At 36.9% G+C, this 16,286-nt stretch overlaps 1 protein-coding gene across 1 annotated transcript in view; it reads left to right on the forward strand.

Annotated features, from left to right (window-relative positions):
* LOC150093819 (histone-lysine N-methyltransferase 2C-like) overlaps window positions 1-16,286 on the forward strand; it is a 1,065,326-nt gene that overhangs the window by 679,934 nt on the left and 369,106 nt on the right. The window contains exon 45 of the mRNA XM_090412524.1: window positions 15,860-16,191. Coding sequence (XP_090268650.1) covers window positions 15,860-16,191 — 332 coding nt within the window. The remainder of the gene's footprint in view (window positions 1-15,859; window positions 16,192-16,286) is intronic.

The following is a 16,286-nucleotide window of genomic DNA, read 5'->3' on the forward strand; positions in this document are numbered from 1 at the left end:
TTTTTTTTTCCCCCCCCTAATTGAGTGGTGTGTCATTGGAATAGATTGCTATGGGATGCTGTGTGTGTGCAGTGTGAATGAATTCAATAACAAGTTTGATGGCTGCTGGGTAACATGTCCTCCCTCGATGAGTTCCTGACTCCCTGGAGGTCTCTCTTAATAATAATAATATGCTGATTATTTATTACATCTGTTCTGGCTCAGCATGACCATAGATGTCCTTGAGGTCATTAAACTGAAAAACAATCAAAGAAACCTCTACCCAATAGTAAGTCCCAGTGTAGTTTGAGGCAGGAAAGGTATCTTAAAGATTTGCATGAATTGTTCAGCAGATGTGGGAAATAAGGCTGTTGTCAGTTCAAACTGTTGTCTTTAAAAACCACTGTTCCACTGAAAGAAGTTTTACCAGAGGCAGTGCTTGAATGTTTAGTTATGTCTGGTTAGAATGGATCTTTAATTATCATGTTGGAGGCTTAATGGATTTTTTACAACACTCAAAAAGAATTAAAATAGAATTCACAGGTATCATGGAAGAAAACCACCATGCTCCACCTCAGCAAATTCAAGAAAGAGACTTTTCTTAGAAGCAGCAGCAGCTCTCAAAAACCAACCAAATCTTAATAAATAGGATTGCATTAAGCTTCCGAAGATTTGGGAAACACTCATCACCAGAGGTCCCACCTTACATTCCAGGCCACCTACTACCGCCCTTAGAGGGCGCTCCACCTAGATAGGACTTTAGTGTCACCCATGGTTGGGCTTAGTATTGTATGATATTTGTGTGCATGTTACATTAATTTTTTTTGTAATCCCCGTAGATGTCGTGGTGACTAGGACGAAATATAGGAAGTATTAAATTCTATTTTAATTCTTTTTGAGTGTTGTAAAAAATCCATTAAACCTCCAACATGATGTCCTCACAGCACTTAAGCCTCTACACACGGATCTTTAATTAAATCTAACACTTCATCAGCTAGAAACTGAGAAACTCTCCAGGCTAGCAAAAGTTTTTTTATTCAAAAGTTTAAAACTTGTCAATAAAGTGAACTGAATTTTTGATATAAGAGTTTGAGTTCCTAACGTGATTTAAGAATAGATAATGAGTTGATGAGTGGATGCCACCATAGTCATTCTGTGGGATGTTATGGAATGTTATTCCTGTGGCCATTGGAGAACCACATTGTCTCAGAGTTATGGGGTTAAAAGAATTTACCCTATCAAATCAGATGGCCAATTAGGTCTATTCCAGAGTAATTCATTTGTTTTATCATGTATAGTCCAGTATGATCATTGTCAAGATTTAAATAGGTGTAGGAGTCATCAGGTATGAGAGAGATTTTGGAATTATAAGCAGTAGTGTTCGTTAATAACTTGCATCTTTCTTGTTGGCCTCGAGTATGATGCTGTCTTTGTTTTACTTCAAGGAGCGAAATGCCTTATTTTGTCAACTGGCAATAATAAGTCTAGTATCTAAGAATAAAGAAGAGCAGCAGTTGTAAATATAATTTCAAAATCAAGTGGAGATGACAAATGCCAACCTGGTGGACCATTGTGTGTAGTGTAGCTGCTCTCCAACCAACAGGCTGTGGGTTCGAATCCCACCATGGGCATGGGTGTTTGTGAAATTCATCTCCCACCTTTAGGTGGGAGATGAATTTCACATCCCTCCCATGATACAAAATGTAGGAGCAACATAAAAAAAAAAGACTAGCTTTTCTATACTATATAATATGTCCACTTTTGAAAAACTAATGTGAGTGTAAAGTCAAAACTTTTCTGAAGATGGAAACTTCTGAATATGTTAAAGTATGGTTAGATAGGTTTATTACAATTCTATTAGTTGGAAGTAAAATATCTCTGAGGATTTAATATGGTTTAAATAGTCTTTTAAATAGTTTTTTCTTTTGGTTTGTACAAGACAGATAAAATGCAGTTGTAGGAATGGCAAATATTATTGCTTATGTAATTCCACAACTATGAATCAGTCCTATTTGTGAGAAAACAGTGCATGTCAAAGCACCTGTAATGTAAATCGTCAATAAAAAACCTAGTGGAATGAATACATTCTTGATGAAGAGCCAAAGAAACTTTCCAATATACCCATTAAGCTTTGTTCATAAACATATGTTCCTTAATTAAGAAAACTCAGGAATAACATGGCCATTCCTACATTTCTTCAAAACAGTTAAATGAATAAATACAGATGCAATACCCTACAACAAGATTTGGTCCCCTACAACAAGATTTTCAGATTATTTGTAATGTACAAAAGATAAGTAAAATAATAATAATAATAATAATAATTAGATAATAAATTTAATGGTAAATGAATTTTATCACCTAGGGTGAGATGACTAGCATGCTTACTAAATGCTCAAAGTAAAAACATGTTTTTTTTTGGGGGGGGGGGATATATGATTTTTCTTGTTGAGCGAGGCTTGAGGCGTGATTTTACCTGACATCGTGTGTCCAGTGGAGGTGCTAAATATTTTTTTTTTAAAATCTGAAATAAATCTTGACTACTGTGCACAGATCTGGGCACCAGGGTTTCTTGGTGATGAGGAAGAGGTGGAGAAGATCCAAAGGTGATAGACCAAGATAGTAGCAGGTCTATGGAATGAACCTTATGAGACCAGGTTGAAGATTTGTAGGTTACAGAAACTGGTTGATAGGCCGAAAAGGGGTGATATGATTGAGACATACAAATTACTAAGAGGTTTTTTCATCATTAATTCAGAGGAAATTTTTCAGAACATGTCTGGTGGTGGAAGAACTAGACACCATCCATGAAAACTGAGTAAGAGTGTAGTTAGCAAGAGTGTTAGAACCAGGTTTTTTGCTTGGAGAGCAGTGAATGAGTGGAATAGGTTGTTGGAGTCTGCTGGGGGTGCCATGACTGGGAATGAGTTCAAAGCAAAGTATTATAGATACTGCGTAAATGCTGAATGGTTCTTGACATGATGTTTAGGGCCTTTCTTGATGAGTCTAAGGACTCCTTGGAGTAGCCCAATAATAATAATAATAATAATAAATTCTTACTTACATATTCATGATCTGACAAAATCTACAGGGTGTTCGGGATAAATTTGACATATTTATAATTAATTATATTTTTCCGTAAGTTACATGTATTAACACACACTTCTCTTCATTTAAAAGTTTGGACCCTTCTTCATTCATATACAAGATGTCAGAAAGGATGGATAGCTGGAACCCACCTGAATCATGGAAGAGAATAACTTGTATCATGATGATTCGTGCCCGCCATCAAAATAAGGATATTACGACTGCTGCCCAATGCTCCCTGAATACAGTAAAAACAATCAGGCATGAACTAGAGACTTGCAATGGTGACTACGAGGATGTAGCAAGAAGAAAGATCCCTAGCAGACGATCTGATTGCGTTCGTACAGCAGAATTCCTCGCAAATCTGCAGGAACAGGTGTTGAAGAACCCTGGCATTGGAATTCGGGCTTTGTTCGTGGAGTTGCTAACTGTAGTCAAGCCCTGGATAACAAGGGTAGCCAATGGTAGGCCGTATGTATGGCAGCAGGATTCGGCCCCTTGCCACACCTCTGGGAAAAGTCAAAAATGGTTGTCTGAAAATTTCTACGACTTCACCAGTCCAAATGTTTGGCCTCCAAACTCCCCAGACCTTAACCCCATGGATTATTTTGTATGGGGCGCAGTTGAAAAAGACACCAATCGCACTTCCAGTAATACAAAAGCCCAGTTAATGGATAAAATTAAAACAGTTTTTGCGGCCCTTCCCAGGGAGACTGTAGCATCAGCTTGTTCGAGGTTCCAAAGCAGAATTGAAGCTGTGATCGATGCTAATGGTGGTTATTTTGAGTAAATCTTGTTGATAGTATTGTAATTAACTCTGCCTGTAATGTTTTTTTGTCAATTCATTAAATTTAATAGATACAAAGATTTTCTTTTTCCTTACGAAACTGTCAAATTTATCCCGAACACCCTGTACATACATATGTATGTATTGCAAATATCTTCACAATAGATGTACTGAAAAGTACAAATTTCATTAAGTAATTAAACATATTTGCATACTAAAGTGTAAAAATTACTGAAGACTACAATCTAATTGTACACAAATTCGAGCTTTTGAGGGATATCCTGTTCTTTATATCTCCACCATGACATCCTCTTTCTCATTGGCCCCTGCATAATTCAGTGATTCATCCATTTCACCCCAGTTCATCCTTCTTTCCTTAGAAGGAAAGAAGGATGTACTGTTTCTGTGATCAAGCTTTCTGAATTATGAGATATAACAACTGTAAATCTTTTGTGCACTTCCTCATTAATCTGGTATTGCCATAGGTAACTTTTTTAACTCGGGCATTGCTTATTTTTGTTCCCATGATTTATCTGATTATATATAACTTGTAACTGCCACGCCACTCCCCATATCAGAACCAGATGATCATTGTTCCCTATTCATGGTATCTTGGTGACATCTTCTCTTATCACCATATGAAATGATATTAATAAATCTAACACTCGTGTCCCATGTGTTGCTTCAACTGTATGCTTCATATTTCCCTTATTTTATTTTCTTCTTCCATTACTAAATTCACCCGTTATTATCACCCTCATGTCATTCACCAGTCTTCATCTTCTTCCTTTCCTCCTCTTTTACTTGCAGTGTCGAGGATTTGCTATTCATTTAACTGCAGCCATATCATGAGGATAAGGTGGTTAGCCCTGTGCCTCCCCACATGTCCTATGTATTTATGTGTTCACCAGCCAGTTTGCCTGTTCTGGGGGAGACGAAAAACCAGAGTTTCCGGGTGAAAAAAAAACCTCTACCTCTGTATGAGACCGGCTAACTCACCTTTTGTCGAAAGAAACCAGATAAAGGTTCCTCACATCACTGATGGGAATCAAACCCAGGCCTTTCTGACCAAAGGGCTTCTATACTGACTGAACTAGGTAAGAGGTGGAGGATCCAGAGGCGAGTGACTAAGATGATAGCAGGTCTATGGCATGAACCATATGAGAACAGGTTGAAGATTTGTGGGTTGCAGAAACTAGTTGATAAGCAGAAAAGGGGAGATATGATTGAGATTCAAATTGCTAAAGGGATTCTATAGGATTAATTCAGAGGGAGATCAGGACTGGTGGTGGGAGAACTAGGGGACACCTATGGAAGCTGGGCAAGAGTGTGGTTAGCAGGGGTGTTAGAGCTGAGTTCATTTACTTTTAGAGTGGTAAATGAGTGGCAAATTCATTCTTCTAATCAAGCTTTCTGAATTATGAGATATAACAACTGTAAATCTTTTGTGCACTTCCTCATTATTTGAGCATCATTTATTCAAATTGCTTTCCACATCTCAGTTTTTTGATTCATTTCTGTCTTAAGTTATGATGTGCATGCCTGAACTTTTGTTACTCTCATTTAAAATTCATTCAGAGTAATTACTCTGAATGAATTTTAAATGAAGTAAGTAATTTTGCTAGAGTCTAGACAAACAGAACATCTTTTCTTCAGTTTTTATGTCACTTTTACTATCTCCAGTTTCTTTTACAGTACTTTTTCTTCCATGTCTTAACTTTTTTCAATAATCTCCAAATTGTTGGACTACCTTCATGATATTAATTTTCTATCTGATTACCAGAGTCAGAAGTTTCCCCCCAAGCCTTTTGTCAGTTGGTTGGCCTGAAATTCTGAAAATCTGGAAATAATGATTTGGCATACACTTAGCTACAGATGACTCGCCTATTTCATTATTGATGATACCACATTCTTGAAGCAATATGTCGGATCTATCTTATGAAATGATTTTTTTACACAGAGAATTAAAAATTAGTCACCTTCCACGGAATTTAATCCTTTAATCTGGTATAAAAGGGAGGTGTATGTGAAACTTAACTCATTGTAAAGTTGAGCACTTAACATTGTCATAGGTATAAATGTATTTAAATGATCTGATTGCCTTTCTAATACCACTGCCACTCTGTTTACTGGAAACCTGAAATGAAAGAAACCATTCTTCCCTCAGTGTTCCTAATCTTTTGTGGTTGGAACATTTTATTTTATTTTTTTGTATTTTTTTAGGACTCCTGGCAACATAAAAAACATATTTGCAATAGCATGGTAAGTAGTTAACTGCAAACTGTTTACATGTATTTTACATTATTCACTAATTTATCTCCTTGTAACCATTTATTTACCTATCAACACCCTGTGTGATGCAACAGTATGACCTTTGTTGTCATTGTGCCATAAACTCCAAATCAATCAGTTATTATCTGCAGTCTTGAAATGGGATGATTTCTTCTTTTCTGGTGAAAAAACATAAAGTGAAATAAAAAAGGTAGAAAAAGTAAACCTTTTTTGGTGGCAAAAAGGTCTGATTTTTCTATTGTTGCAAATAACTTCACTTCAGAGTCTCCATGGTTTGTTTTTGCTTTCAAACTCTTTCATTTTTTCTCCACTAATTGTATATTTAAGATTACAGTTCACCTCTGAGAGCTGCTCAAGTCTGATTATTTTTAAAACTTTTATGCATATGATGTCCTGCTTAAAACTAAATGATGATCACTTCTCATTTCAAATCCCTTGTATATTCTTGTCTGTTCTCATCAAGTATAAAGATATATGAACTAAATGTAGTCTTCATGACTAAGCTAGTTGTACAGAGGCTAATGTTCATATTAATTTCTTTTGTATTCCATAATCCAAATCATGCATCCCTTTGGGTGCGTATAATTCTGTGCATTGTGGGAAGGACTACTACCTAGTCTAGGTTCAACCTTAATTGAGGTACCTCTCCAAAAACTCTGAGTGAGCTACAAGATCATCTAAATTTCATTGAGTGACCTTAAAGGATCACTACTAAACTCCTTACTCCTGATCTGAAGTTCTCCAGAATAGGAAAACGAGTGGTGACTCTACTCTGTAACAGGCAGATCCTACCACCAAGCAGAGCTGCTCTACTCCCCAGAAAGCAAGCAAGCTCAAAGACTAATATTATTAAATGCCATCAGTGAGAGCCAGTCCCAGAAGTGATTCCAAGATTGAAGTAATACAGAAATCATTATTAAAATACTTTAGATTAGAGCTAGTTGTAGACTGTACTTGTCTGGGTAGTGGCCTTTTCCATTATACACACCCAAAAAGATGTATGTTTTGCATTATGAGATATTAAGGCAACTAATTCAAAGTCATTAGACTCTATATACAAGTAGCCTTCTCATGAAGAAACTTCACACACAAACTGTTTGCTTGCACTTCGATAAAGGATTAAACAAGAATGTAATTTCTTGGCAGGTTTAATTTAATTTCTAACCAAATGAAAAATCTTTTTACAACTAGAGCATGCATTTCTGTATGCCTAGTATTCATTTTTACATGTAGATCTACATCATTAAATATATAATATGCTTAACACTCCTGAAAATCTACACCATGCCTTAATTAACCCTCCAGTGAATAGATCAAAATAGTATTTGGTACAAAATTTCTTTTTTATGTTAATCACTAACATGCCATGTTGTTCATCTTAGTTGAACATCATACCATACAGCATTACTATAGTAGACAGCTCCCAACCTTCTGTGAAACCCTAACAATCCAAGTGACCTTTTTTTAAAAAAAAATTAATCCCGTCTTTCACCAAAATAATATCCCTACGTTGGAAATAATAGTAAAAATGCTGAGATGCAAGCAGGGGGAATACTTATTATTATTAACATCTGACCTCCATGGAGTCAGACTCGTGATGGCAAGTACACACTATTATATACAAAGTTCATCCAGCCATGCTTTAAACTGATTCAGTGAGTCTAGTGTCTACATTCACAACATACACACATGCAGGCAATACATTCCACTCATCAACACTTTCCATGCAAAGAACCTGCTTATTACTCCTCTGCTTACACCCTCCTTATACAGTTTCCAGGGATGGTCTCTTGTTCTGCGCCCCCACCCCCACCCATTCTATGAAAAATCTCCATGTCAACCTGATAACCCCTGACTAACTTATGTTTCAATCATATTCCCCCCTCCTCCTCCTCCTATTCACAAGGTTTTGCAATTTACATTCTTTTAGTCTGTCTTCATACTCTGCTCCACATTCCAAAGACCACTGACAACCTTTGTGAATCTTCTCTGGAATCTTTCTGACTTATCCTCATCACCATGAAAACCATGTGCCCAAATCAGTGCACAATAATCCATATGAGGCATAATCATTCCATGCTATAGCTCCAAGCTGTCTTTTAAGCTTGTCATAATCACTAGCCTCATACTTCCACTTATATAATTTCCTCACAGAAGTCTGGTTAGCCACATATAGCTAGCCACAACTCATGTGATCACTCCCACCAACAGGAGGGAAGTGCAGAACCCCACTCACAGTTACATATTCTGATGAAATGATGATCTAAACCTCTTTATCTTTGCATTCCCTCCTTTATATGCTGTCTGAGATAGTTGTCTCTCAAGAAATTCATTTTTTTTATTCCCAAATGCTATCTCGTCATTCCAATCTATACTGCCACAATTAAAATTGTCCATAATAATCATCCTTTCTTTGTTCACTAACCCAAGTTGTTTATACATTTCTTCATCACCCTCCTCCACATTCTCTGGCCTTTAGCAACATCCAACTAAATATGCGTTCCTGTCAACCTCCACCTCACACCATGCTGCCTCATAACCATTGCCACTATTCTCTATTTCATGTCTACTTTATGTGGACATAATTCCCCTGCTAACATCAGCAGCGCTCCCTCCTTTCCTCATGAAAAATACTATATCCTTCCATTTCTTCATCGTTAGGATATCATCTTCATTGAATCTTTCACATATTCCAGTGATTTTGGGGAGAATAAACTCAATCAGTGAAACCATTTCATCTCTCTTATTTCTGATACTCCTGGCATTTGTAAATAAACACAGCAGTTCACTTTTAGGTCTATAACCAGTCCTACTCATCACTTGTTGGTTGTGATTTCCCCACCATATCTGCCCAATCTCCTTTATCACTGCTTACCACATATGTCCACTGAGTGTCAGTCTATCCCCTCTCTACATCCCATTCTATTCGATTTTTTTGTTGATCATCCCTATATATAAATGCACTACTACTTCCATCCACTCGTTCTATACCTTGTCTCCCTGTCCACTCCATCTATTTCCCTGTTCCTCTTGTATTCCCATTCTCTCTCTCTCTCTCTCTCTCTCACTAATTCTGTTTCCATTGCCAAGCACTTCAGTCTCTCAATACCACTCTCCTGTTCTTTCATGTAGTCCATGGTATAATTCCATTGTTCCCTCAAATACATGACATACATCTCCACAAACTGCACTCCCTTCTTCTCACACTGCTCTGTCAGCATACTGTTCATGATTCTGGCTCTCCACCTCAACTCAGCATTGTCGTACCTCAGCAACACACTGACAACCTTTCCCACTATACCCTTATTTTTCACTCTCCTTAATAACCTCCTAATATTTGCTCTTTCATTCTCCTTATGTTCACTTAAATCATTTGTCCTCACAACTGCCACCAGTTCTCTTGCTCGTTTCCTTCTCATATGAAAAACATGAATTATCTTGCTCATTCTCCTTCCTAGATAGCATACCTTATAGACTTTCTCATTAACCAATCCTCTAACAGTGGAATCTCCATATACTGCTACTCTCAAATCATTTGTCACCTCTTTTTTCCTTTTTTCTTTCATTTGGTTTCATTAAACGTCTAATATCACTATCCATGTTCTTCATTTCATTTTTTATTTTGAATAATAGTGATGTGAGGAAGTGTCAAGGTATATTTAGTGGCATAAATTCCTGTTTTGTTTTTTACACTATATTTTTTTTACAAAATGTTCAGGTATATCTATATTTGATTGGGGGAAAAAATTCCTCGGCACTCTAGTATGAACATGGCAACACCCTGTTTGGGAACCACTGGTCTGAATGGATACAGGAGAAAGAATACATTTGCTAACATTATATTTGAAGGCCTATACATATTATACTCCTTAGGAAATTATGTATAAATTTAAGTACTTAAAAAAAAAAAAGTAAATAAAATGCTATGCCAGAGGACTGCTGAAGAGGGAAAGAATAAAGAAGAAAAAAATTATTTCGTAAGAGTGGAGTTAAGTGTGAAGAGGGTTTGAGCAGCTACTGTGTGCGTGCGTGCATGTGTATGCACACATACTTGCATTAGCAGATGGGGAGGAGAGTAGGAAAATTAACGGTGATCTTGAAATAAATTATATCAATGTATAAAATGTGAGGAAAACAATGGAAAGTCTCTATGAGCGTAGTGCTTTTATGTGAATCATGTTGCTTACAAACTTTTTCAATCCATTTCAGGCTTCTGATAAATAGGGTGGCAGTCACATTTCCAAATGAAAATCATCTACCTTAGGCATTAGCAAAACACTATCCACTTAGCCAGTCTGGTATTGGTGATAGACTAATTCATTAATCAACCTAATCATTTTCTTTTGTGCTTAGTTAAGACTTTTAGGGAGCTCCTATGGATATCACCATGTGAGAAGCAGTAAAATTCAGTGCTCAGACAGATTTCTCATTTGTATAGAATTAATAGTTTTTAATAAATAAATTTATCTCAAGTAAAAACAGAAAACCTAATTTCTTTGATTGCTAGGGAGTCAATACTTGTAATATGTTTTTGGAAGTTATCTGAAACCGAGAAATCTCATCTTTTCAAAAGATTTGGATAATGTCAAAAGTTAGACATAAAGAAAAGGGATACTTTTTTTGTTAGAAATGAGACTGGATTGAATTTTGTTACCAGTGAATTTAACAGTATTAGATTGAAGAAGTAGATATTCTGGAAGTTTTGTTAATCTGTGTGGTGCATGGTTTATTGGAAAGAAAGAAAGAAAGAACATCTAATCCATAGTTCTGTCATCAGCAGAACTATGGATTAGATGTTCCATTAATATATATATATATATAAGGAAGAGAGTAGATTTAAACAGAGAATCCTTCTGGAATTCCAGGACTAGCTGCACAGTTAGAGGTTAAATATCCATTCTTCAGAGAATGCACTTTTTTTTTTTTTTATGTTGCTCCTTCCCACGAAAGGTTATTTGAAAACCTGTAGTAAATTTCATACTGTGAATTGGCTAAGGATTTTTTTCCCCTATTTTTCACATATATATATATGTATATATATATATATATATATATATATTAAGGATACCAAGCAATTTTAAACCTCGTTTTACTCCATTTCCCAAGTAAGCAAACAGACCAAAAGTCAAGTTTGCGCCTGCAATTGATGCAAGTCTAACTGATCCCACAGGTAGTGCAAGATCAGGGCAACTCGTGGCAAAGGTGGAACAAGCTCCGATCACTAATCTTAATATTTACCCTTAATGCCAAAACACATCTCCAAGAAGGGGATGTATGATGTTTTGTATTAAAGGCAAGGGGCCACTACCCAGACCGGTTTTGACCTTTATTGAGGTCTCATCAGTGGGAGCTAGGCTAGAAATACTAAGATTTAGTAATACAGAGCTTGTAAGTATTTCACCAAAACAAGTTACCATAAGGTGTTTTAACCTTATTAAATAAAAATCTCTGGAGGAGATATAAATGTAGAAAGTATTTTTACCTTGGGTATAAATATGTTAAGGATACCAAGCAATTTTAAACCTCGTTTTACTCCATTTCCCAAGTAAGCAAACAGACCAAAAGTCAAGTTTGCGCCTGCAATTGATGCAAGTTTAACTGATCCCACAGGTAGTGCAAGATCAGGGCAACTCGTGGCAAAGGTGGAACAAGCTCCGATCACTAATCTTAAAAATACTTTCTACATTTATATCTCCTCCAGAGATTTTTATTTAATAAGGTTAAAACACCTTATGGTAACTTGTTTTGGTGAAATACTTACAAGCTCTGTATTACTAAATCTTAGTATTTCTAGCCTAGCTCCCACTGATGAGACCTCAATAAAGGTCGAAACCGGTCTGGGTAGTGGCCCCTTGCCTTTAATACAAAACATCATACATCCCCTTCTTGGAGATGTGTTTTGGCATTAAGGGTAAATATTAAGATTAGTGATCGGAGTTTGTTCCACCTTTGCCACGAGTTGCCCTGATCTTGCACTACCTGTGGGATCAGTTAGACTTGCATCAATTGCAGGCGCAAACTTGACTTTTGGTCTGTTTGCTTACTTGGAAAATGGAGTAAAACGAGGTTTAAAATTGCTTGGTATCCTTAACATATTTATACCCAAGGTAAAAATACTTTCTACATATATATATATATATATATATATTTGTATTTATAATATATTTTTAACATAGTCTGGAAACCCTACAACAGACAAAACGTGGAACTTATAAATTATATATTTAGTTTAATTCTTTATCCAAGTGTAAGCAAACAAAGTTTGCACCTGAAGTATCTTCAGGACTTCAGGACTGGGGGGCAACTCATGGCCCCCAGTTCTGAAGATACTTCAGATGCAAAACTTAAACTTGGATAAAGGATTAAACTAAATATATAATTTATAATCTAACCAAGTAAAAAAAACTTCCAAACATGGAACTTTTTCAAGCCGCTTCAGTCCTCCAAGAATTAAGACATTGGTCTCACTCTGGGTGATGAAATTCATCTCCCACTAAAGATACGATAATAAACATCCACGCGTGTGGTGGGATTTGAACCTGCACCTTATTAGTTGGAGAGTAGGTACAATAACCACTCAGCCAACCAGGCCAGCATCTATTCACACAAGTACCACAATAAGCAGCCTTAGAAAGGGAAGGTAGCAATTGAGATGAAGAAGACAGAACATAAAATGTACACTTACTTAGTTTTCCATTTTGTCGAACAGTCAAATGCTTTAATGATATCAGCAATAGCTTTACGAATTTCTCCAAAGTTTTCAAGAATTTCTCAAAATATGGTTAGAAGAAAGAAAATCTCCACTGATGATGATCACTTGTAGAATCCATACTGCTCATCATCTATTAATTTCAAGATATTTATTATTATTTTTTTTTTAATGACAAGCCCACTCACCAAAGATTTAAAACTTATTGCACATTAAACATTGTGTTCATCGATGCTTCAGTAATACAGGAACCCTGCTCAAACATGACTTCTTTTCAAGCTGCTTCAGGCTTGTGATAAGCAGGGAGAGGTAGTCTTACTTAAAGTGATGAAAATCACTATCATCAATAGGATATTTATGGATATCTCTATTATAGTGGATTCTTATCCTGCATCCTGTAGAATGGATAGTGGAGATGCTATCTACTGCAGCTTGGCTGCCTAGAAGTTCACTGTAAATAGATTTCTCTATTATATTATATTACATTACATTACCTTGGAAGGAAATGATGTGAGTGGAAGTGAAGGAGGTCATGAAGAGGATGAAGAATGGAAAATCGGTGTGACCAGACAGGATTCCAGTGGAGACATGGAAGCTCTGGGAGAAGAGGGAATTGACCTGCTGTGGGACTTGTTCATGAAAGTTTGCCAACAGTACTTTAGATGTACAAAAGTACATCTAAAGGGTAAAGGGGATGCACAAGACTGTAAGAATTACAGAGGAATAAAGTTGATGTCGCACACAATGAAAATCCTAGAAAGAGTTCTTGATGGAAGACTGCGGAACGAGGTGGAGATTACAAAGGAGCAATTTGGCTTCATGCCTGGTCGATCGGCCAAAGATGCTATCTTTGGGGTACGACAGAGGATGGAAAATAGAGTGCCAAGGCAAGAAGTCTGGAGGTGTCTGAGGGAGAAGAAGGTACCGGAGAAATATGTCAGGTTGGTGCAGGAGATGTACAGAAATGTGAAGACAAGTGTTCGAAGAACCTGCCTAGGAGTGACAGAAAGTTTTCCAGTGACAGTTGGCTTGCATCATGGGTCTGCATTAAGTCCGTTCCTGTTTAATATTGTGATGAAGGTGGTGACAGGGGAAGTGAGAGAAGATGTGCCTTGGACTATGTTGTATGATATCGTGCTGTGTGCAGAATCAAGAGAAGTGGCAGCCAAACTGGAAAGTTGGAGGAAAGTACTGGAAGAGAGAGGTATGAGACTGAGCAGAAGTAAGACCGAGTATATGTGTTGCAAAGTGGATGGCAGCCAGGAGACAGATCTGGAGCTTGAAGGAAATATTATCAGGAAAGTCAGTGACTTTAGATACTTAGGTTCAACAATGAAAGAGGATGGTGAGGCTGAGAAAGAAGTGGGATGCAGGATGGAGGAACTGGAGAGAGAGAGAGATGGCTGGAGTGCTATGTGATAAGAGGGTGCCGATCAATCTAAAAGGCAAAATTTACAGGACAGTAGTGAGACCAACTATGACGTATGCTTTGGAAACTGTGGCCCTGAGGAAAAATAACATCAGCAGAGATGAGAATGCTTAGGTAGATGTGCGGTGTGACCAGAAAGGATCATCTGAGAAATGACTATGTAAGAGGAACGATGAAAGTTACGAACTTAGGAGCAAAGATACAGGAGGCAAGGTTGAGATGGTTTGGTCCTGTGATGAGGAGGGAGGAAGAGTATCTGGGAAGAAAGGTCATGCAGATGGATGTGCAAGGGAAGAGGAAGTACAGACGGCCAAAGAAGAGATGGAGGGAGATGGTGGAGGAGGACTTGAGGACGAAGAACTTGGATGTGGCTACAGCCCAAGACAGGATGTTGTGGAGGAGACTCACCACAAACAGCGACCCTACTTAAGTGGGAAAAGCTGCAGAAGAAGACATTACATTACCTTGGAAGGAAATGATGTGAGAACTGTTTGATAATTTGATTGTCAAGGTATGTCACCCTTCTTAGGGATAGGATATCTTTCTTGAATCTCCTCATGGTTTGAGGACTTGTGATCTTCCTGATGATGCTTCGCCATTTCTTTCTCCCCTGTGCTTCTCTTATTGCTTGTTCTAATTTAAGTCCAGTGATTCTTGATATTTGGTCAATCCACCTTTTTCTTTGGGGGGGGTTTCCTTTTTTTTCCCCACACGGTTTACCCTGGATGATTATTTTTTCCAGGCAGTTGCCTTGCCTTTATATATGTGTCCAAAATATTGCAGTCTTCTCTTTTCAGTTATGTTTATCAGTCTTGTGTGGATATTCAGTTCTTCTAGGATACTTTTGTTTGTTCACTTTTCTGTCCATGACACTCTTAACAATCTTCTCCAGCACCAGAGCTCGTACGCCTCAATTCTTCTTCTGTCATCTTTTGTCATTGTCCAAGCTCAGAAGCATAGAGAAAGATCGAAAAAAACTAAGGTTTCTACAAGCTTAATTTTGCTATTTTTGGAGATGTGCCTATCTTTCCAGATCTGAGTTAAATCAGTCATTGCTTTCTTATCTAGTGCTGTTCTTCTTATCTTTTTTTTACATCCATCTTTTTTTCTTATTATCACTCCAAGGTAGTTGAAATGGTTGACAATTTCAATTCCTTCTATATCTATCTCTTCTGCGTTGTTTAAAATCAGGGATAGGATATATAGATACTAATTTCCAAGTTGCAGAATTTACAGAATAAATACCAGCTATAATCACTGTATGTAGTAAAATATTTTTATGTGAAAATAATTTATTTGTATGTGTGGCTTGTTGAGTTTATCTCAAAAAATCTCAGATTATTTGGCAAGAATTTTGAACTTTGTTAAGAAATATTTTAAATAATTTTGACTCATTATCTTGAAAGTCAGGCCGTTTTATTAATTTTATGATAATCTTTGTATCACTGTCTAAATTTTCACTGCTAAATGTTTAATAACAGCTCATTAAATGGAGATGTGGATTTTAGATATGGTGATGTATACATTTTTTGTTATCATAATAAACTATTTGTTTTTATTGAAATGATTGTTACAGGCCCAATTTCAAGTGGATTGTCTAGTCCAAGACCACCATTTCCTATGACAACTCTGCCACCACCCCCAACTCCTCCTGCAGATCCAACCACAGAACAAGAAAAACAGCAGCAAGTGCAATATGAACAGTGGCTGCTACAGCAACAAGCTGTGTTAAGTAGCCAACAGAAATATCTAGAAACTGAAGTTGGAAAACTAAGAAAAGTTAAAAAGGCATTAAATGCAAAACAGCGTCAGTTGCGCAAAAATGGCAATGAACTGGCTGAGCATGATGCAACAGAACTGACTAGAATTAGTCAAGAGCAAGCAGGATTGCAGAAACAGCTTGATCAGGTAAAGTACTTTCTTTTAACATTTGTGCATATTCTATAATTACAGTGGAGAAACTAGGAATATTAACCTGAGTACCTAGTATTCTATGATAGTAA

Source organism: Typopeltis vanoorti, chromosome 23 (genome assembly GCF_054136105.1).
Source record: "Typopeltis vanoorti isolate ZY-2024b chromosome 23, IOZ_Tvanoo_1.0, whole genome shotgun sequence".
NCBI lineage: Eukaryota > Metazoa > Arthropoda > Arachnida > Uropygi > Thelyphonidae > Typopeltis > Typopeltis vanoorti.